This window comes from Grus americana, chromosome 5, assembly GCF_028858705.1.
Source record: "Grus americana isolate bGruAme1 chromosome 5, bGruAme1.mat, whole genome shotgun sequence".
NCBI lineage: Eukaryota > Metazoa > Chordata > Aves > Gruiformes > Gruidae > Grus > Grus americana.
In genome coordinates this window covers 29426905-29447813 of record NC_072856.1, presented here as the reverse complement: position 1 = coordinate 29447813, position 20909 = coordinate 29426905, and the positions used below count along the sequence as shown (strand labels likewise).

Genomic DNA, 20909 nt, shown 5'->3' with positions numbered 1-20909 from the left:
GGAAGGTTAGGAGGAAGGCAGGTCCTGATTTCCTTAAATAGTTCTGCAAGGGAAAACAGCAGGCAAAGTGGAAGGCTTGTCACCCCGTCACTAGCTTTATTGGTTTTTGTTTCACAGATGTAATAAAGCCCACCAAGAGCACACTTGAGGTCTCCAGACTGCTTCCCTGAGTAGCTTTCCTTCTTACGCCTTCCTGACCAGTCAGTGGTGGTGAAGACATCTCTCTCTCTGGACACACATGAGAGTCTGCACCACTGAGTCTGAGCTCCTACCTTCTCTTTTACAGAAGACTGCAAGATGACCAAATCCTCTCCTCCACAGGGGTCTTCCTGTCCTGTCCCAGCTGTCCTCCACAGGGACCAGGGACAGTCACGACCTCTGAATTCCCCCGTACTGGCTTGGGCAAACTGTTGCCCTACCCAGCCCAAAGAAGGCAGGGCCGAAACAGGACGGCAGGGCCGAAACAGGACTGCAGGGCCGAAAAAAGGACTGCAGGGCAGTCCCTCAGCCTCTGCCTTTGTAGAGAGAGGAGATGTGCCGCAGCACCCAAAGGAGGTGAGCTGCTGGCTGCGGCACATCTCTGTGCAGTTTGCTCCTGGCACGGTGTTTATTTAAGGCAGAAACCTCCTGGGAACACATCTGTGGTGACACGCTTGGACTTGGCTTGCTTGCTGTGGGCCACTTCCTAACGGGCACAAGCTACCTTTGGGACCTGGCTGCAGACCATCGCTCCCTGAGGGAACGGCAAGCCACCCTCCCAGCGCTGCTCTTCCAGCCTTACTCTTTCTCCCAGCTGCTTCATCCGCCGGAGGTTTGGCGCCCATAAGCCTCCCCGGGCCAGGTCTTTTTTCCTTCCCCCTCCCCTTGTGGAGGCACCGCAGCCCAACACACCCTTCCCTGCCCGCATGGCTCAAGCCCACCGGCCCCCGGCGCCGGGCCTTGCGCTGCCCCTTCCCTACCACGATGGGCGACTCCGGGAGCGAGGGGTTAAACCTTCCTCCCACCGAACCTGCGAGGAGGGGGGATGCGGGCGCAGCTCCCCGAGGGCAGATCGCTATCGCGACAGCATAAATCCTTTTAATAAATGGGGGCAGGGGGGCGGGGGATAAACCTTTCCTGAAATGCACTGTGGAGGGCATTGAGCAGCCGGGAGGAGCTCCAGGTTGGTTCCCCAGTTCCGGTGTCCCGGGAGGGCCCCCCCCCAACCCCCCTCCCCCGCGGGAAGGCGGGCGGCGTTGTGCGCGGCCGCTCACGGCTCCAGCACGGCCCGGGGTTTGTCCGTGCTCCGTGCACACACAGAGCCCCTCGCCGGGGCACACCGACGCCGGGGGGATCCGAACGCTGGCTGCTCTTGATGCCGATGAGCGGGGAGCTGAAAGCACCCGCAACTGTAAGCACCAGCCCAAAAGCAGCTGCGGGTTTTGAGGCACCTGATTTCAGCGCCCCGGCTGACCTTCCTGTACGCGCCAAAGCCGCTGGCTGGCTTCTAGAATTATTTCAAGTTGGAAGTGCTGATGGTTTCTCAGACACGTGAAGCCAGTAGCTCTCATGCTGCAACATCCTCATTTAAAGCAGGTTTGAGAGCCCCAAATGATATTAAAGATCTAAATGGCACTAAAAGACAGACTGTATACTTGCCCTGCAGCCTCTTCATCCTGCCTTACGCTGGTGTGAGGAGACATGAAGCAGGCACCTCGTCCCTCCTGCAAGGGCCAGAGCTCAGCCCCCGCAGCCCAGGCTGCCGCCCGCCAGCTCGCTGGGGCCGAGGCTTTGGGGAGGCGTCCCCCGGGGGTAACAAGGAGGAAGGAAAAGGGAAAGAGAAGAGAAGGGGAGAGAGAAGGGGCAGGTGCCAGGGGCTGGGGCACCGTGCTGGGAGGAAGCAGCGGGGGCACCAAGTTTGCTGGATGGGTTGGAAACCATCTTCAGACTGTTGCGGGCTATCCGGCGGCTCCAGCACATTTGCAAAATTTTTGCCCTCCCCTGTCTCCCAGCCTCAGCAGTGCTGCCCTGGCTAAGCTAAGCAGCAGGACGGGCAGTTTTGCCACCTGAAGCAACTTGCTGCCCTAAGCACATGCCTGCTACCTCAGAGGCTGATGCAAAGGAAAAATAAAGCTCCTGAAGCAGGCACAGAACCCAGAGACCAGCTCAGACACCCGGCAGCAGAGCACCAGCCCTCACCGTCTCGCCTGAGGCAAGAAAACTTGCTCAAAAGCTACAGCTGCATCAGTGAGTAGTGCAGCCAGAGCACATTCATGGACCAAAACAGTTGGCACTAGAAACACCCTGCTTGTGCTGTACCCATTTGGGGCAGGGATGGTTGTTTCGGTCCAGCTCCTCTCCAGGCCTGGGAACCAGCAGCCCTTGGGCAGCCTGTGAGCTGTAGGTGCATTCCCACAGCCCATCTCCCAGTGCAGTTTTGGCCAAAACTCCCCAATATATGGTGAGGAGGGACCGTCAGGACATTCACTATGAAAGCAGCATCCTTATCCAAAGCAAGGACACGCTAAGGTGTTCACACATTATGTATTTCACTGAAATGCATCCAGAGGAATTACAAAGTGGCACAGACAAGGCAACCATCAAATACACAAAGCACTTTCTCCATAGATGCTGCCGGTAAACAACATAACCACATCCCAAAAATGCATAAGCATCCTAGGGAGCAAACATGCAGCAAAGTCTGCACGGACTGAGAGCTGGCACTTGTTGAAGATGTTTCTGCGTCTCTCCCAAGCCTGTTTCACTGTCGGATTCACAGGAGAACTCACCAATGGTACATCCAGAAATCTCATCAGGTTTCACACATCAAATGTCAATGTAAAGCAAAATTACTAGTTTGGGGCCAAATTCTCATTTCAGTTGCTTCCTGTAGTTTTGCAGGACTCAATAGGTGTATCTGAGTAGAAGTAAAAGTCTGGCCAAGAAAATCTCCCAACACTCAGACCGTGTGGAGCCAGAAACCAGAATTTTCTCTCACTCGGCGATCTGCTACTCCCTCTTGACAGCTGAATCATGTTAAAATATATATTCAGAAACATAAGCAGGATTACTCTTCACCATTCAGCAGCAAGATCGCTAAGCAGAGTAGAGCACCGAGGCTGGCCGGGGGAGCACATCTGCCACCCCAGAGCCCCAGGACAGTTCAGTGGCGTGGTGGGAAAGGTCTTGAATCGGTCAGCAAGGTGAAGGATCCAGCCGGGCACATATGGCATCCTTGTGGGTGGAAATGCTGCTGGGGCTCGGGGTCTGCCATCCACGCTGGGGCTGCCCCAAGCTGGGCAGGATGGCGGCTCTCCGCCCGAGTCGGGGCAGGGACATAACGGAGAATGTGGCCAAGGCGAGGTGTTTAAATTGTTTGTGTTTGCAAGATGCAAAATAGGATTTCGTGGCTGGGCAGGCAGGAGGGCAGGCTGGAAGGAGAGCTGTGGGGGAAAACAGGACCTTCTGGTGAATGGTGAAGGGTTTCCCCTATAGACCTGTAGGTCGTTAAATGAATGTCTTCAGCTTCATTGCGGAAGGGCCCGTGTTCAACCACCTTTATGGGCCCATTTCTGAGAAATGTAAACAATGAAAGGTGAGGGATTTTAAAAACCAGGGCAAAGTCTGCTTTGAGCGGAGTCCCCAGAGCTGCTCCGATGCCTGCTGCCAGAGAGGAGGCTGGTGTTTCTGAGAGATACAAACGTCGCACTGCAGAGGACAAAAAGTTCCCGACGGGCACATTATCCCACCGCTGCCCTCTCTGAGCTTTCCCGGCTCTCTGCTGAAGGAGCTGACGCCGGCTTCCTGGCCGTCCCTCTGCAGCTGGCAGTTTTCCTGGAGGGAAAACTGAATGGGATCCCCAGCATCCTCAGGGTAAAACCTTGCCCACTTCAGGCTGCCCCGGGGCTTTTCTGTGCACCTCAGGAGGGGTCCCACCACCAGTGCCTGCACAGCCAGCTCAGAGCCTGTTTCCAGCATCCTCCCTGCAAGCCAAAGCTCAAGTGGGAAGAAACCAGACAGTCGCTGTTGTCTGTGGGTTCATCTGCACCGAGGGAAAGGTATGTTGTGCCCTTCCACCATACCTGGTGAAAACAAGGCAGTGCCTTGCTTCCACCTGTGATAGCAGGTCCAGGAAAAGAGAGTTGTGGGGAGATGGAGATACACCTCACCCTGCTGATGTATGGGAAGACCACAGAAAGCCTTGTCTTCTTTAGGATTTTACCCCCATTCGCACTAATGTTGAGCTAAGAACATTTTCTTTATTTGCCATGCTCAGTGTGAGTGATGCTTTGTTGCTCAGACCATTTGTAAGATGTTTACTGAGAAAATAAATCCATTAATTTTTTCTCATGAAAGTTTAGAGCCTTCCTGGAACGAAGGCAAGTGCAGATTTTCTGCATTCACAGATTTCTGATGCCAATAGAAATTAGTCTAGAAACAGGCAAGCTGTAAAGCACGATGTTGAACTCTTGCCAGCCTTGTGACGGCATCATCCCATGAGCTTCCGCGAACTGCTGCGCATTGCCCCTGCTGTGGCATCGGCATCGGGGCTCAGCGGTGCTAAATAACGCTTCAGCGGCTGAACGGGCACGAGGAGGAAAACCGAGGTCATCCCAGCAAATCATCTTCACCCAGGAGAGGTCAGGGCATGGTATAAAGGCAGGCTGCGTGCATTTTCAGATTACAGGCTACATCCTTCTCTCGGTTGTGTTATTTTCATGCCAGGGACCGCCCCCCCCCCCCCCCCCCCCCCCCCCCCCCCCCCCCCCGCCAATGATCCCAGTGCCTTTCTCGCTGATTTACACCAGTATCAGCAATGGGCGATTCAGGCCCCTGGGGCAGGAGGCCTCTGGGATAAGGTCTGCTTCACTGAGACAACAATGGGCGAATGCGAGAGCCTAAATCCCCAAATAAAGTCCCCGTGGGCCAACCGTTGTCTTCAGTTACAGCACTGCAGCCCCCTCCCTGCAGCTTTACAGAGCTCAGCAGCCTGGCAGTATTTCCCAGAGGATACTGAGAGAGAAAAAGGAGAAATATTGAGCCATGTTATTTTCTGCTATAAATAGGTTCAGATCCTCTCATTTGGATCCTTGCTTGATGATGCCTGCAGAAAAAGTTGGCAGGGCAGCAGCCCTGAGCAATTTCAGCGCTGACCCAGAGAGATTTGATCAATAGGTGGAAAATATGGGAAATATTTCATGCAGCGAGCCCAATCGTTGCCTCAGGTACAGCCCGGCATATCAGCTTCAATGAAAGTGCCTTGGCGTAATTGGGAGTGTTGGCAGACAAGCTGGAGTGAATCAGACGGGGGGGAGGGAGTGTGAGAAGTCACCGGCTGTTTGCTCTGCCAGAGATTTCCACCCCCACAGCAGCGCTGGTAGAAACATGTGCCCGTGCTTCATCTTTTTCCATGCATCGTCTGCTTGTCTTCACTACCTTCAGCAGCGCCGGTGCCACCAGCCCCGGCTGCTGGGATCCCTAATTCCAGCAAAGGGGGAGCAAACAAATACTGGGGAGATGGGTCTTAAACTGCCCCAGCTGTCTGCTGAGCAGATGCCAACGCTTGCAGTCGGGATTTGACACAGGTTTGTTTAGTACCGGGAGTTCTGGCAACAGCTAAGTGCCTGCTCCATTCTGGGCACAGTTGGGGTCCCCCGAGTAACCCCCAATTCTGCATCTCCCTTTGCCCTTACATCCTGCGCCTTGGGTACAAGGTTCACGGGCACTGAAGGGTTTGTTAAAGCTCAGTCCTTCCTCGTACGCCCAGCCACAAGTCTGCAAAATATTTCTGCTCCTGCTTCAATTTGTGTATCTTTGTGCAAGAGGAGGGATAATGTTGACAAATAATACCAGGAAATGTATTAATTAGGCCTGAACCTTACTTGATGTTAGTGGAGGCATGCTGCTTTACGTCATCTAGTAATGTGAACCTTGGGGTTTTTTAGCTTCTTTTAAGGTAATTTAATAAAAAGCAACAAGGAGAGGCAGCAGCGAGTGACCAAAGGGCTCCCTGCTCCAGCTAACTCCCACACCGCACACGCCAAAGTGGCTGTGCAGGAGCGTTCATTGGCAGAGCAGAAGCAAAGAGGCGGCAGCAGTCTCCCACGCAGCTCGGGTAATGACAGGGTAGCAGCCAGGATCGTTGTCTTATATATTAACTAAGAAAGCAGCGACCTTCTGAATTTGCTGCACTAATTGCCACGTTGCAGTGTGCAGAGCGTGCTTCTCTCCAATGCCCCACCGTTGCTCTCAGCTCCCCCTTTTTGTCACCTTTACTGGCACTGTGTTTATCAGCATGTAGTGCAATATCTTGTATTCCCAATTAGATCGTTTATGCATGCAAACCCTCTTTCCTCTTCATGAATTCCTGCTCCTTCACTCATCAGTCTGGCAAGAGCCGGCTCCTCTATAGACCCTTCTGGAAACTAGTCCAGTCTGGTTAGATCCCTACTGAACTCAACAAAGCTTAAATCAACAAGTGCCGTCCATTTCCTGAGGTCAAACATTTCTTTCAGTTCTATTTTAAGCCAGTGAAAAGAAACTGGAGGAAACAAAAGCTGTTTAGATACTTTCTAAGCTGCGGCTGGTGGCTCAATGGAGCGCCCGCCTGGAAAGCTGGGCTCGCTGGGAGCCAGAAACCGTGCAGCTGAAATATCCGGCTCCTAATTTCCAGCCTATTGTCAAACGTGACCGAGAGATGTTCCGTTTTCCCAGCCCAACCGCATCTGAGAATGACTTGGCTTGGTCTGCCTCGAGCTGGAGGATCCACAGAGTAATTAGTAAGCGAGGAGTTGATCATCTCTGTTTTGTCACTAGACCTCAGTGCAGTGACTGAGGTCTGATTCATACTGACGTCGAGTTCCTTTTATATGACAGAGCAAATGCAATCAAAAACCATGTCCGTCAGTCTTTTCTGTTCTTGGACTAAGTAATTGATTTTTAGCTCGGTTTCCCATGGTAACAAGGCTTTCTGATCACCGACCGCACGTGTTGTCCCTAATAGCTTTTGAATCCACTGCTTCATTTCAGCCAAATGTGATGGCAAGATTGAGGTCTGAAGGATAATTAAGTCCCTACAAGTTTTCTGAAAACGGGCTGTGTGTGGCAGACCCTATTAGTGCCACATCGGTACCTTCACTGCAGATGGAAATTCAATGACTTCATATTGGACACCAGAGACTCCACCAAGGGGAAAGCTCCTCCAAGTACCTTAACTAGGGGCAAGCCTCACCTGGGGCTTGCAGTCACCAGTGGGATGCAAATCCACAGGAGACCAGGTTTCCTTCGCTCCCTGTGTTCGTAGGGAGCACAATGGGTGTTAAGTAACAAATCAGTATAAAATTAGGACTGCGTACAATGGTCCCTCACAGAAATCCCTGGTAAAAAATATGGGAATTTGCAAAAAAACCGGCGGCTGTCTGAGCATTAGGGAAAAATGAATACTGCCAGCAAAACAGAACGTAAATCGGGAAAATATATATGTGCAAATATTGTTCCTTTCTCTGGTTAGTCAGGCTCAAACTTTTACTCAAAATTAATTGCATTTGACTTCAGGGTTTTTACTGAGTCAAGACTGCAAGACTTCCCTCCAAACACAGGGCAAGAAGGAAGGTGGCAGGTCCCAGGGTAGCTTTGCATTAGCTCCGAGGTATATCCAGGCACCGCAGGCTCCGGCTGAGCCGTCAGCCTCGGGCACGCTGCTCCCCACACCACGCAAGTATTGGATGGGGCTGGAGCATCCCCGTATCTGCAGGCTGAGCTGCCAGTGCAGCCCATGCTCTAGGTCCCCTCATCAGCCCTGGCACCAGAGCTGCCTGGGGCATCTCTCCTCATGCCTTACCTACCCCTGCACAGCACAGACGGTGCTGCGAGCTTCTGCCGTGCCCAGTTAGGCACTGCGGGGTCACGCTGCCTCACAACTGAGCTGGTAACTGCCCTGAGGCAGCGTTACAAAGGAGGAGACCCTGTTCCATCCTCAGGGAGGTGCGGATGGAGGAGGAGTGTGGTCCGGCTTACTGGTTGGTGTGGGACAGAAGTCGCTTCGGCAGAGAGGGGCAGTGTGCCCCGGCTGTCCCACCACAGGGAACGGGGCAAGGGTGCTGCTGCTTGGGAGGACGGGAGGGCTGCGCTGTTGTACTGGGGCAGTGGGGGTTGTGGGGGAAGCGTTTGGTTTAGTTAGGAAACCAGCGTGCCAGGCTGGTGCCTAAATCTGTTAGGCTAAAGCTTCCCTGGGGTCAGGGTCACAGCGCTGTTGCCAAGCGGACGCAGAGCCAGGGCAGCTGCGTACAGCCTCATCGCAATCAAAGAGCAACACGCTGCAGGGCGCGCGGGCTGGACCAGAGCATTCATCCTTCACCAAAGCACAAAGCCAGCCCCCACCTCAGACCCCTGCCTGGTCCGAGCTGGGGCAATGCCCTCTCTGTTCCAGGATCTCATATATAAAATTCCCCATCTCTGCTTTCTGGCTCCCTTGTTTGCTATCTTCACAGCTCATCCCATCTGTCCCCATTTTAAAATTTCCTTCCCTCCCTCTCTTCTCACAAGCTCTTCTTCTGGCGTCACTTCTCCCACCCACAACGCAGCCTCATTTGTACCTGGTCTGACCAGGCTTGCGTGCAAAAGGATTAAATCATCACTTGAAGCAGATCCAAGGGATATCACTGGGCAATGGAACCTTAAAATATTAACTAAATCAGCCACTTTGCACTTCGGAAGTCATTTTTCCTGCATTGCAGATGGGGGGTGAGTGCTCGTACCGTTTACCATTGCTCTTCCTCTCTGTGTGAGCTGGCAGGCAGAGGGCGTGCAACGTGCTGTTTGCCGATGAAGAATAAAAGCGTGAGGTACACCTTTTCTTCTCTGCAAGCTGGAAATCCAGGGGATCTTTTATGTTGTGCTTGGAACATTTGACTCAGCAGCTGAATTTTACCCACCACTTCCAAACCTCCCCTCCACAGAGAGCAGTTGAATGGGTGCAGGCAACAGTTTCAGCGAGGAACTGATGCAGAGGTTTTGTGTTCCCAGGTAGGACGCAGCAAGTCCCAGTAAGGGCTTCTCCCCAGGCTCCCGCACAGCGATGGCTGCAGAGCCCATCTCCTTGTGGAACCACCGGCCCATGTCCATCAAGATTTCAGCCTTCATGGTCTCAAGGTTGGACCAATGCAGAGTAACTGCCACCTGGGGAGGTCAAACGTTCTCTGCCTCCAAGAAGTAGCTTACTCGTGCTTGGTGAAGAGAGAGAGATGGCTTTTAGCTGGGGCTGACAGATTGGCTATGACCCCGCCCAGTAAGTAAGCATCATCACAAACTCTGCCACAAATAAGAGGCTGGGACTCAGACACAGTACATGTTTTATTATTAAAAAAATGCATAAAAACTAAACACATGCTTCCCAAAGTTAAGAGTCTATATGTACATCTGCGCTTCCCAGGCAGCTGCAGGGAGCATAGCCTTCTGCCCTCGCTGCAAACGTGTACCGCACGGGTTTTTGTTACCCTTTGTTAGGTGTTATCTTCTCACCTGCATTTACAGCACTCCAGCTAAATGAAGAGAAAACCCTGTACCGCCTGGAGTATAAGATGGTGCAGTTTGTATCTGCAACTGAGAAACTGTACTGAACTTCTGGAGGCATCTGTAGGACATCGGTGTTCGGTAGGAAGCTTTACAGAAAGGACCCATGCCCAAGCCCCAGGCTGAAATTCCCCTTCCCTAGGAAGTGTTCTCACTAAGGGCTGAAACTGGACCTGAATTTTGTAGTTAGCCCCAAACCTTACAATAAGTGAATACTGGGCATCGACAGGTGGAGTGTTCCGATACCAAGCCTGCAATCTCATTTGACTTACTGGTTCCACCTTTGCCAACTCAGCAAACGATGACATTTGGGGTATTTGTTTCTGAGGAAGGGCAATGTGGAATCCTAAGTCTTGTGATACTGCGTTTTCTGCTGAGTTTTCAACGCACTGAAATAAAGGAAATTAAGATCTAGCAAACATTTAGGATAAGTAGAGTAAGATGTAACTGCACGTCCTCGCTGGAAACCACTGCACAAAACAAATGCTGATTTACAGTAAAATATTAAATTATTAAAAAACCACACAAGCGCTTGCAGTTATAGTGAGTCAGACATGCTGATTGGAAAAGAAAACAAAACCCGAAGAGCAAAACTATTAATTTTGCCCTGTCTGGAAGGCTGCAGTGATACTAGTCTATGTTCTGATGTAGCTTTTACAGCATGCCAGACCTCCTAAATAGGAAGGCCAGTGGTTCTCAAGCTTTTTCATCATGAGGACTCTCTCTTCAGAAAGAAATCTCTCAGTTGATCCCTTCCCCCCAACGCACGCACCTTCCCAGAACCGATTTCACACCTTCACTACAGCAGCTACAGCACTTGGTTATTTCAAAAAGTCATAGGACTGTTAAAAAGAAAGATTAAACGAATCCTATTTTAAAGCAAATGCTGAATCCTGCTCCGCTGAAACTGAAGCAAGCCTGCCATTCGGTATCTAACCTGTCTCCTTCTTCTCCTGGAGGGCAGCATTTAGCATTAATTAGCACTGTTTCCCCATACTGCTGTTAAGTCCTCTCTACACTGTTTCCTTTCCATCCCTTTGAAGTTGGATTCTGTCCTTACACACTCCAGCTGCTCTCCCTCCCTTTGCATTTTAATGCCAGCTGCAAGTCTGGTCAGGCCTGAATTGGCATCCAACAGAAGAAAAAGACAGACATAAAAGAGGTACGTGGGGTGAAGAGGGATGCTGGATTTTCATTTTTTCTAATTTCATCGCTCACCAAAATGTCTGAAACTCTTTAAAGAGCCCCGGACTGAGGAAGCAGCAAGTGTCGCTGCATGAAATAAGCCAGATGTTCAAATTCAGTGCTGGGTAGAAGCAGATCCGCAGATCAGTTTGAGAACCACTGAGGTAGGCAACAAGTCTAGGCAGTACTGCTGAGTGAACGCAAAGGGAATTTTGCCCTCTTGTCCTCAATGACAGTGTAAATACCCACTAGTGTTTTCAGAGGTACCAGTCCCGAAGTCACGCAGCCAGGATCGAAGACAACATCTACACAAGAGCAAGCACTGACTGAACAGAAGGTGTATTCAGCTCTGCTCCAGCAGTCAGTAAGAAGGAGCAGAGCATAGACTCTGACTGCCTGCCTTAGCTTTGAATGCCTTTCAGTGGGATGCGATCAACCTGTAACCCTTTCCCCCAATTCCAAGGGGTTCTTGGGGTTGTGGTCCTTCCAAGCCATCCGCCACTGCAGCCCACATAGGTGGTGAAAGCTACAAAAGCTGCCCAAAAGCTCTGGCCAGTGCTGTTCAAAGCCATTCCAGATCCAGCATCAGAGCCCCAGGGACACGGCGCTGCGGCTGCACGCATCCCGTCCCAGGGAAGCAGAGTGTCACCGCTATGTACAGGCTAACAACTTTTCTCTCCTTCTGTCTCCAGCTCATACAGAAGGCTTTTGTCCTCCCCTTCCTGCCCATCTGGATGTCTTTCACCCTCGGCATCATCTCCAAGGCACAAGGGGCTCATGATGTAGCGATAGTCACTTGTGACAGCAGCAGCTGCCCCAGCAACGATCTCCTCACCGTCCGTATTTCCAAAGGAGGCATGCAGACCAGGGTCACTCGCAGATGCCTCTTTGTCCTTCCCAATGTTGACATAGAGAGGATCTTGACTGGAAGAAAGTGTGGACATCCTCCCCCGAATCATTTCCAGCTGGGACCGGAGCACTCCGAAGCTGGGGCGTAGCTTGGGCTCAGGATGCCAACATCTGCACATGAGATCATAGCTGCAAAACAGAGGGAGACAAGAGCACTGAGAAGCAGAGCAGAGCAGAGGAGCCACCCCCTGCACTTTCAAACAGGGTTTCTGCACAGTGCAGCTTAAAAAGCACAGATACCTTCCACGGATGACAGCAAGTGGGCAGCCATTATGGATCTAATTCATTGTTCCTTCCCATTTTTAAAGACATTCTCATTTTGGTCAAAATAATTATAGACACTACCAAAAAATCCAAAAGCCCTGTCAAAGGATGCTGAACTTCTTGGTAAAATCTTGGTAAAATCCTGTCTCTGGAGGGCTAGAATAGGATCATGAGCGTGACACTACCTAGTAATAACTTTTGAATTTATTCACAAAAAGCAACCTGACAACCTCTGCCGCGACCAAAAACATCCCTCCAAATTCTAGTTCAAGAGCAGATAAAGCACAGGAAGAAAGAAAACAGAGTTCCAACTGTGGGAGGTGCAAGTTATTTCCAGAATACTCTTTTTTTTTCACACCGCGTTAACTCAGCGCTCCCAGCATAACGGAGGTGTGCCACTCTTGCTGCCTGAGAGGTTGCCAGCAGGACTGGAAAAAGGCACAGTGGGTTTGTTTGGAGGGCTGTGGAGGAATGGACAACAGCTTCACTTCTGGAAGAGGGATGCCAAAAAGGCTTTTCTACTACAAAGGCACCACGCCTACGCAGAAGATGTGTTCAGTACCATTACCAGCCTCAAGCCCCAACCTGCAGTGTTTCTCCTGCGGCTGAACACCAGCTACCTCAGCTCTGGTTGCCCGAGGGCCAGCATGAGATGTCGCTGGCTCCAATGGGCTGTGCTCAGGCAAGGGGCAAGGAGCTCTGCTCCCCTGCAGCCGCCTTTGCGGCTCAGCGCCTGCGCTGGCTGGCCTCTCGCCGGCCAGGCCTCCCGCCGGAGCCCACTGGGCTGGAGCATGGCCTGAGCCATTGTCCTCCTCCTCTTTGTGCATCACCCACAAGACTGGCAGCTGCATTCCTATGGCAGTATTGTTGCCAGTTCTGCAGGGAATAGGAACAAAGCACAGTACTCGCACTGAAAAACACCGCAAACAAACGAACCTCAGTTAAACTTGTAAATGGAAAAAATCTGATATGGCCTTTACTGGGAAATAAAGCATTTCATGATGGCTTTTATTTTACTTTTTGTGTCCCTCACTTGCTATCAGCTTTACAAGACTGTTTTTTGATCTGACGCTAGTTTTACAGAAAGTTTCTATGGTTCAGTTGTCTTAATCCTGATTTATGTCCCTCACAAATGGTAGAAATAACTCTGAACACTCCAGACAAAATAGAAACTTCATATTCTGCAGCACCAAACTAAAGCCTTTTTTTACCTTCCCTGGCAAACAGCAGAAATTCACCTGAAAGAAAGGTAGAGAACTACTGGCTGTACTGCATCAGCCCCAAAGCCCATTTGCCCCAGTATCCAGCCTCTGACCATGGCCAGCAGCAGACACTTGGCAAAAGCCCATTAGCAGAGGATGCGCATGTAGCGAGATCTTTCTGGTACATTCTCTCAGGTCTCAATAACCTGTAGCTCAAGGGCCTCTTGAAATGGAGGTTGTATCTTTTTACTAGTTTTTAATGGATTTTTCTTCAATGCCTAGCAGCTTTTTGAATCCCTTCTATACTTTTGGCATCTATAATATCCTATAGCCATAAGTTCCACAACTTGGAACCAAAGTTACTCTCAGCAGTCAAGGTACAGACATATAATGAATTTAAGCAGTGGTGTAACGATGTTTTCATTTAAACTCAGGAACAGTTAAAGTGTACTGCTGAGAAGACAGAAGTGTACAGCTTTAATAACAAGAGTACAGGTTACTCCCTATGTGGAAAAATGGCTGGAGAAAGGAAACCACATGAAATAAACCACCATCAGAGCAGGAGGGAAGAGGGAGGAAAGGGGACTTCACGTTGTTCATTTTACACACAAGGAATGACTTGAAAAGTTCACTAAATTCAGTGCTCAGAGTTATGTCTTGCTTTGGGTAGGACACAAAGAAAAGAGAGACTTGCCTGGGCACTCAGTGAAATGATCTCACCTTGTCCTGTGACGTGTGCTCCCGCCCCCCGCAACCTGACCTTTATTTCCCATAGCCCTGCTCAAGCCCTGCTCAACCCAGTGGCGGTGGTAATGGCTGGGTGGTAATGGCTACATCTGGTCACGATGGCTACATCCAGCTCAAAGTGGATTCAGAGACAGATAACGACATAATAGGCAAGGACTAATCTGAGCAATGTGCCCACCTAACCACAGTGCTGGTCAAGGTCCAACTCGAGCCAAATTCAGAAGAAACTAACATCTGTGGTCAGTATGCAAATATGATTATTAGGCAATCACCTTAACCCCATAAATAGTGAGCAGCTCAAGAGCCCTTTGAGCTCTCCTGCACAGCAGTGGGCTGCATGACAGGATCTCCCCTTGAGTAGTGACACCTCTCAAGGTTACTCCTCGAGGATGAGAAAATCCTTCTCGCATCCGATACTCAGTAAGTGAATTGCAAATAAGTGTACTGAAACTTTGAAAATCTTAGCTAAGTGATATAAAGGATTGATTGTGCACATATAATCCTTTAGACATAAACCGTTGACCAACCCTGAGACTCGGATTGGATTCAGCCACACCCAGACTCCTCTGAGTAGGAGTTTAGAAAGCAAGGGGGTCCTTTCTGAACCTCATGACTCAATGGGAAGGTCTCCCTGACAGTTTTGCTTGACCCTGGCCTCTATGCAGTAAATAATCCGGTATGCCTTGACATTGAATCTTGTTAAACCGCTGTTGCATTTATCATCAAATTTTGTTATTAATAGAATGATGGATGGATGGATGGACCACTTGGTGGATAAGGAATTGGCTGGATGGTCACACTCAAAGATCTGCAGTCAATGGCGCGATGTCCAAGCGGAGCCCAGTGACAAGTGGCGTTCCTCAGGGGTCAGCATTGTGATGGGTGCTGTTTAACATCTTTGTCAGTGACATGGGATGGAGCACACCCTCAGCAAGTTTGCTGACAACACCAAGCTGTGTGGTGTGGTCAACATGCCGGAGGGATGACAACCAGACGGACCTTGACAGGCCCCAGAGGAGGGCCTGTGCGAACTGCATGAGGTTCAACAAGGCCAAGTGCAAGGTCCTGCATATGGGTCAGGGCAATCCCAAGCACAACTACAGGGTGGGCAGAGAATGGATTGAGAGCAGCCCTGAGGAGAAGGGCTTGGGGGTGTTGGTTGATGAAAAGCTCAACATGACCCAGCAATACGCGCTTGCAGCCCAGAAAGCCAACTGTATCCTGGGCTGCATCAAAAGAAGCGTGACCAGCAGGTCGAGGGAGGTGATCCTGCCCCTCTACTCTGCTCTCGTGAGACCCCACCTGGAGTACTGCATCCAGCTCTGGGGGCCACAGTACAAGAAGGACATGGAGCTGTTGGAGCAAGTCCAGAGGAGGGCCGCAATGATGATCAGAGGGCTGGAGCACCTCTCCTATGAAGACAGGCTGAGAGAGTTGGGGTTGTTCAGCCTGGAGAAGAGAAGGCTCCAGGGAGACCTTCTAGCAGCCTTCCAGTACCTGAAGGGGCCTACAGGAAAGCTGGAGAGGGACTGGTTACAAGGGCATGTAGCAATAGGACAAGGGGTGATGGCCTTAAGTTGAAGGAGGGGAGATTTAGATTAGCTAATAGGAAGAAATTCTTTACTGTGAGGGTGGTGAGACACTAGAACAGGTTGCCCAGAGAGGTTGTGGATGCCCCCTCCCTGGAAGGGTTGGATGGGGCTGTGGGCAACCTGGTCTAGTGGAGGGTGTCCCTGCCCATGGCAGGGGGGTTGGAACTAGATGATCTTTGAGGTCCCTTCCAACCCAAACCATTCTATGATTCTACGAAAATACACTGCTGCTTCTCTCTTGTGAGTGAAGTACATCTCTACTACTCCATCTGCAACAGCCAGGACTAGGCAAGCTTTTACCCTGGGAGAAGTGATGGTGACACTCCTTGGTGGACCTCAGTCCTGTTTGTGGACTCTAAGAAACTTATTGCAGCCACCACCCATGGAGCAAGGGTTCCTGAGCACACATTTCACGTAACCTGCTGACCAAGAACAGTCCCTCAGACACAGGACTAATGCAGGAGCACAGTCTGTAGAATGTAGCTGCCTGCTCCTCTGCAGGCTATCCGAGTCCTTCCTGCAAGTCTGAAAATGTCTGAAACCAGTATCTGCAAGAATGTCCTGGTTTTGTTTCCACCTGTAATTTCGGGTGGGACACTAATCTACAGAACCTTAGATCCTCCTATCTCCCCTTTTTTCTTTCACCCTGCTATTTCTGTAATAGTAGATCCAATTTTGAAAATTGGTCCCAGCTTTGAAAGACATATGCAGGCCACTGTCTCTGCAATCCAGTTTCCTTGTAGTCTTGCTAGCTTGCTTTTCTATTCAGCCTTCAGGGTGTGCCATGAAACTCATCTCTTTTCTCAGATGCTGGCCTGAGAAAATAGGGAGCAGTGAGTTTCTGGAAACACAGTTATAGTCTCACAAAGCCAAGAGCTTCTGATGTTGACACTGTTCAGACCCTTGAGCCAAGTTAGCTGCTTGTGTAGCTACCACAGGTTCCAGGGAGCTGTGCCAGCAGAGAGTATCTGGTAGCTAACCCAGAGACTTTCTAGTGAATGCTTCTGTGTACTGGAAAGTGGACAGATTCAGCTCAGCGCTGCAGCCAGCTGCCCCTGGCTCCTTCCAGTGAGCCAAACTTCTCAAGGAATCACATGTCATCAGGGCAAAGAAGTACTCACACATCTTCCAGGCACTCCGGCGGCTGCTTCAGCCTGTTCCCGCTGATGAGGTAGTTGTAGATTTCTGCATTCTCAATGCCAGCATAAGGGGTTTGCCCTCGGGTCACAATCTCCCACATGGTCACCCCAAATGCCCACTGAAAGGGAAGAGCACATAGAACAAGTGAACAGACCGTTCCCTGCTCACTGGGGTGGGGTTTCAGCGTGCTCAGACTGTGCCGCCCCTCACAGCCTCGCGTGATGTCACGTCAGTAGCAGTTACGCAAGGACTATCCAACTTCTAGCAAGAAAACAAAGGAATGACCCAGCCAATCCTGACACATCATCCTGGGAGACAGCTGAAGCCCCTGCTCAGCATCATCCTGCAGTGGACCAGGGGAGGATTTGGGAGCTACTGCTGTCTTCCACCCAAGCATCTCCTACTCATGGTTCTTTAAGGCATGCAGTATCAATTTTGTGGTTTGCAGCTATATGAAGATTTTGGGTTGAGGCTCACAAATCAGCTGCTTAATTCATTCAGCCAGATTCTGGGTTACTGGAAATGTACAGGCACAAATGAAATCAGAGTTTAGCCATAAAGCAGGGCAAGGAACAAACCACTTACGGCTCACGTTCATTTGTACTCTGCACTGCAAGTCATACTTGCACATTTTAATCTAAACTGCAAGGTTCGTTAGGTGCAAAAAGTTCTGATTTTCATAAGCAAAACTCTCTCTACTGTAAACTGGCTGAACTGGCCATCATCAATCACTAAACACTGTCTACAGTGGTTACAGCAGTCACTGGGCAACACAGCAGCCAAGTTAGAAGGCGCTCTTGGTGATCTCTTCAGAGACACCATGACATGCATAACTGGGAAGGCAAGTCCACAGGTCTGAAGGATAAAACTAGTGTGAAACCAGATCAGAAGGCAGCAAGGAAGAAGGGAGAAGGTATCAGAGGGAAAAAAAAAAAAAGGGAAAGGAAGCAAAAATTTCAGGTGAATGGGTTTAGCCTCACTCTCCACAGGCAAAGTTACAGGGAGGAGTGTCTAAGCACTGATATATTCAGAGTCTAAGAAGTTCCACCAATGCCTTCTGTAGGACGGAGTACCATTGCTGCACTTGTACATGAGTGTGTGACTTACGTGCATTTCAAATGTCACCTTCAAGGTGTCATTCAGAAGAGAAAGGAAAAAGAGTAAGACTAAGAAAGAAGAGACTGCATAAAGACAGAGGAAAATGAGAAGGGGAAAAATGAAGGAGGGGATGGGGATAAGCACTGAAGAATGAAGGACCAAAGGACAAGAGGAAGAGGGTTCATATCTTCTGCCATAAAGTACTCGTACATATCTTCAGTCTTGAGTTTTGCAAACACCCAAGGCAGAGGTGGCACTGTCCCTCAAACACAAGGTAAACTCCCTTTCCCATCACCGGGGCCTTTTTCCACCCTCAATGAATACAGACGGATTCCTCCACTTCAGCAGGAATACAGGTGATCCCTAAATGCACCAGCGCAAAACTCACCACATCACTGTGTGTTGTGTACAGATTATCTGCCAGACTTTCCAGAGCAAGCCACTTCACTGGCAGCTTGGAAGCACAGCCCTGACGGTAGTAGTCTCCACTGTAGATTTTCTTAGAAAGCCCGAAGTCTGCGACACTCACGTTCATGTTCTCATCCAACCTAAGGAAAAGTTTTAATGACTGAGAAAAGCATTTACTGGCTACCTCAGGCAAAAAAGAGGTATGTCCCTGTCCAGCCGGGGAACTGAGGTATATAGTTCAACAAGTATTGCCCAGAAGGATAATGACTTAATCTACTTGATGACCGAAGCGAAATAATTTAGTGGTCCCAAATCAGTTCCTTGAAACTAACAGGGAGATAATTAGGCCTAAGGAAGTAAGGAAATGGCCATGCTCAGATGGTATACTCTGTCAGCCAAAGCGAACTTAGATGCTTCCTGTAGTTTCCAAGATTAACAGAGGACATTTGTAGTGCTCATTGCTACCACTAAGGCCTACACCCTGTATAGGCAATAAAAAACCACAGGTGCTTGCCTAGACTGCCTACTACAACTGCTCAAACTAGATCTGCAAGATGTTCTCTCCAGGCCTGGTTAATGGTCTGAATTGCTCTGTCACCCACTTAAACCCAGACACATTGCTAGATAGCACAAATAAAGCCCACAAAGACTTCATGCTCCCAGGTCTTATAAAGCACTCCCTGCTTTTCCCAGAAGATATGATGAAATAGGCATTCAACTTCCTCTGAAGGAAGTCTGTATTTTTTTAAATGTTTAAAAATAGGAAATCAGTGTGCGTTTCTCACAAATGTCAAAGCAGGCTAACCCATCATTTTTCATTATGACTATCAGGCTCCTGTCTGTACATCTGGACATTCAAATGCCTTTGGAAATCTGTGTCTCATTGCGGATTTTACCAGTTGTCGTGGTTTTGTTCAGAGGCAGAGTTCTGTCCGCCAGAATGGGTTGTTACTTACTCTGTTCTCAGGGAAGAAGCAGAGGGGAAAGGATAAAAAATGGACTTTTCTTCCCTTCAAAGCAGGCAAGGCAGTTTGGGGACAAGAACAGCAATGTGGGATCATAAGTGTGTTCACCATGCAATTAATTCTAAAGGCATTCTCCACATAAGCCATTCTTCACACGCTTTCAGGGAAATTCTACATTTCTTATATTGTGATAATCAAGTCCTCAAAATAGATACAAGAAATACAGATTTCAGGCTACAATGAAAGTTCCTTTCTCTTAACCCAGCCAAACTTATTTTCTCCTGTTGGTTACATTATATTGTGGAACAAATAGCCCATGCTGACACACAGTCACTAGAGTGACTAATTACAACCACATATTATAATCAACCCTATGAAAATATACGTGCAGACCAATGATGGAAAAGTTCCTTACAAATAGGGTTGATTTGGAAGCTCAGTGGGACATTAGGAGTTGCTCCCTGCTCCCAGCACCACCACGCACCACCACCCCCATGGCCATGGCTCCCCTATGCCTACTGTCACTTAAATGCGAGGACCAGCATGCTCAGACAGGATCCCTCCTCACTTCTGTCATGTGAAAGGCTTCTCATCCCTCTCTCACCCACTCCGGTCCCTCTTTTCTCTAAAAACTCATGGGTCACTTACATGCAGTTCCGAGCTGCGAGGTCCCTGTGTATGAAATTTTTTGAGCTCAAGTACTCCATCCCACTGGCAATGTCAATCATGAACTTGAGGAGTGTCTGAACAGGCAAGTTCTGAAAGAAATAACAGTGTAAGTTCTGGTCCTGGAAGCTTTCAAGCATGTATGGCAAAACTGCAAGATGTGCTGCTAGATTACTGAGCAGGGATGGGGGATATGGGGAGGGGATGGAATGGAAAAGTTGATCCTCAACATGCATGGAGTTAAATACTTCAACACTTCAACCTTGCATCCCACAACTTCCTCTAGTATCAAAATCTGGACATCTGCCAATGCCTTTGAGAGACCAACCCTGAACTGTTCTGAGTACATTCTCTGGAAATCCATACCCTCCCAGAAGGAATTATACAGTAAGACAGACTTACAAAGGGGTTTTCCCCAATCCGTGACATCAGCAGAAAAGCATGAAGGTCTCCATGCTTCATGAAGGGCAGGATCACCATGGGAATAGGGAGACGACCCTTGGGACGGCTCCGTAGACTGACTCCTAATGAGGACACATACAGCAAAGAGGTTTTAGCAAACAGATCAGTCCCAAGGGGAATCTTACAGGCTGCTGTGCCTTTCTCTTACAAATTTGGAAGAAAATGTGCAGTTTTGGTGGGTCAGTTCCATGCTCCAAGCTCCTTTGCATGGCTTCATGCCAGGAGGTGTTAAGATACCTCTAACCCTGTTTACTTCAGAGGCAGTACTAAGTGCCCAGTGCCCCTTGCAGGACAGGCTATAAATGTTTCTAGGATCATTCCAGATCAGACAGCCCCAAACCTCGGGGTCTGCAGAGCAGTCTCCACATTCTGGAAATTGCACATGTTCCATAGTGCCCCCCCACCCTAACGTCTTACTTCTTACCCAGTATTTTGGAAAGGCACGATCTCCCCTCACTCTATTTGTCTACTGACCCACCTGTCCACATTTCACAGCAGTTCAGACATTTCTCAGCCAGCCAAACTCTCTCTGTAGTATTTGCAAGAACCAAAGAAATGGCTTATTAAGAGATGCTTATTATCAGTGTATGAAGGCAAGTGTTGTGAGCACTTACACACGCTCCAACTCCCTCTAGGCCTGGGAAGGAGCAATGCTGATATATGCAGGACTCCAGGCAGCACAGAAGTGGCTGCACTAACAGTGCTGTTGGACAGCAGCGGGG

The 20909-nt window shown here is 49.6% G+C and overlaps 1 protein-coding gene across 6 annotated transcripts in view; it reads right to left on the bottom strand.

The window, feature by feature from the left end:
- Positions 1–9312: 9312 nt before the first annotated feature.
- TYRO3 (TYRO3 protein tyrosine kinase) overlaps positions 9313–20909 on the bottom strand; it is a 45154-nt gene continuing 33557 nt past the window's right edge. For all 6 annotated transcript variants that reach the window (XM_054827451.1, XM_054827452.1, XM_054827454.1 and 3 more), the window contains 5 exons: positions 20128–20249; positions 19708–19817; positions 18075–18234; positions 16570–16706; positions 9313–11772 (listed from right to left, as the gene is read on the bottom strand). In XM_054827451.1, the coding sequence (XP_054683426.1) occupies positions 11397–11772; positions 16570–16706; positions 18075–18234; positions 19708–19817; positions 20128–20249 (905 nt within the window). In that variant the 3' untranslated portion in view covers positions 9313–11396. The remainder of the gene's footprint in view (positions 11773–16569; positions 16707–18074; positions 18235–19707; positions 19818–20127; positions 20250–20909) is intronic.